General features: G+C 34.8%; 1 protein-coding gene across 1 annotated transcript in view; it reads right to left on the bottom strand.

Moving 5' to 3' along the window:
* Positions 1 to 1801, bottom strand: part of LOC104527863 (zinc finger RNA-binding protein-like) — a 16328-nt gene extending 14527 nt beyond the window's left edge. The window contains 4 exon segments of the mRNA XM_010171688.1: position 1; positions 4 to 128; positions 538 to 683; positions 1658 to 1801. The exon segment at position 1 is cut by the window's left edge and continues 34 nt beyond it. Of these exon segments, the coding sequence (XP_010169990.1) occupies position 1; positions 4 to 128; positions 538 to 683; positions 1658 to 1801 (416 nt within the window).
* Positions 1802 to 2218: the final 417 nt, after the last annotated feature.

The following is a 2218-nucleotide window of genomic DNA, read 5'->3' as shown; positions in this document are numbered from 1 at the left end:
TAACTCCCAGCAGGCCTAGAGGTCCTGGAGGACCATGAGGATATCCTCCATCTGGTATTCTGCGGCGGTCATCCCAGTGATGCTGCTCTTCCTCCATTCTCCTCCAGTACATATCCTCTTCATATCGCCTGAAGTGCATCAATAAAGTGTTCTCTTTATATAGCAGTTAATACTCCCAACCATTCTAAATAAATTCTTGTATGTCCTTACTAACTCATTTCTAGTAGTTACAAGCAAATACCAGTGAACTCCAGAGTGTAACTAAAATGAATGGTTATTTTGAAAGTGAGTCTGAATTTATAGCAAAATAATTCTAATAAATCTGCATTACTCAGAGGGACTGAACACTAAAAAAAAAAAAAAAACAAAAAACAACCAAACAAAAAACCAAGCCAGAGAGGTAACAACAACTTAATTTAAAACAAGAAAGTACAGAGTTCCCAAAACAAGTATTCAAAATAAGTAACTACAGAAGCAGAGTTTCAGACAATTGGACTGCAGCTTTATCTCATTCACTGATAAAATAGGATACATTACCTCATTTCCATCCTCCAGCGTTCTTCTTCTTCTCGCCTTCTCCAGTATTCCTCTTTCTGCATCTGTTTCCTCATCTTCTCTTCTTGAATTTTTCTTGCTCGAATACTGGGCTTTACTTCTACTTGTAAGTCTGGATTTACTTTTTTCTAGTTCAAAAAAATAATGAATTAAATGTTTTTGCTCTTGTCATCTCAAGGTTACAGAGTTCTTCTGACATGTTTAACACACACTACTGGTCTATGACAAAATTAAGGTGTATGAGTAAAATGCAGTTCCAGAACTGCATTGAATGACTAGTTGAAGAAGAAAAAAAAATCTGTGTCCAGTACTTTAAAGAAATAGCAACATATTACAAATAGCATGAATTCTCTCTTCACTTATATGAGGACAAAACAATTTAAGATTAAAATGTTACACGAAATACTAAGTAATATGCTGTTCATTCTGTACCAGGGCAACTACTCTATAGTGTGAAAAAATATTTTATCTTAATTACAGTGTGCTTCCTGATGCCCTGTTCCTGAAGGGTCCCTCATACAGGGGCATAATCATGAGTTACTGAATAAAATTTTCTGGCAGATTTTTCTCTTCTTTCATTCTTTTCATGATTATGCGGGTCCACTGCATCTGCTGGGACCACAGAAGATTCTTCTAATATAATCTTATAGTAATCAAAATGTACACCATATGTCAGTAAAGGTGTGTCTCCAATCATGACTAAAAAATCTGCAACACCTGTTTTTCAAATGTCTCCACAAAGGGTTTATGTGGTTTATCCTGCCAAAGGCATTGAACACTACTATTTTACACCATTTTAAATTCATGGTAAATAACATAAAGAACCAACTGTTGCTTGCAATGTTGTACCATATTTTAACGTTGCAAAGGTTGCCTGAAAACAATGTTTAAAATGTTTAAAAAAAATCCAAAACAAAACAAAATGCAGTTCCATAATCTGTATTACTTCTCTGAAGACCTAAGAAATATATTTCTCTACCTTTTTTATATGCTGTTTACTCAAGAGCACCTACTTTTGTCTAGTCTTTAAATGTAAGGAAGTGTGATCAGTCAGCTGACATCTGGTGGATTTTCAGGCAGAAGCATTAGCATTTCTACTAACCTTATACTGAAGTCTGTGTCGCCTCCCTTTCAAGTGCATCTCCTTGGCATTAGGATCATTAAAACTGCATTCACAAAGTTTACAGTGAAAGCGGATCACCTTTCCTTCATCATTTCTTACCTGGAAAATAAAGTTACAACACATTTGTTCTTGTTCTTTTAATAACAAAGCTGATGTCAAAATTAATCTAATTGAGTGACACTGGATAATGTCTACCCATCTCAAAACATGCTAAAAAGTTCACAGAGTAACTGAAAGAAGGCGAAGTAGAACTTTCAATTCTGACAGACACATCATTCTGCTTGGTAACCAACAAAGAACAAAGTTTTTCCATTCTAAAGAGTATAAAGCTTTAAATTCAAGCCTGAACATATTAAGTTGAATAATTACAAACTGCAAATCATGAAAAGTTTACATCAGACTTCATCTACAGTATCTCATGCCACCCACATGAAGAATGTCTCAATGAGCATGAAAAACACATGCACAATACAAAAATGTAAACATATACATAAGCCTTTGCAGGTTCAATGCCTTGTCATTCTTATCTTCAAGGAACAC

This window comes from Antrostomus carolinensis, unplaced genomic scaffold (genome assembly GCF_000700745.2).
Source record: "Antrostomus carolinensis isolate BGI_N321 unplaced genomic scaffold, ASM70074v2 scaffold15047, whole genome shotgun sequence".
Taxonomy (NCBI): Eukaryota; Metazoa; Chordata; class Aves; order Caprimulgiformes; family Caprimulgidae; genus Antrostomus; species Antrostomus carolinensis.
This window is presented reverse-complemented; position numbering and strand designations above follow the sequence as displayed.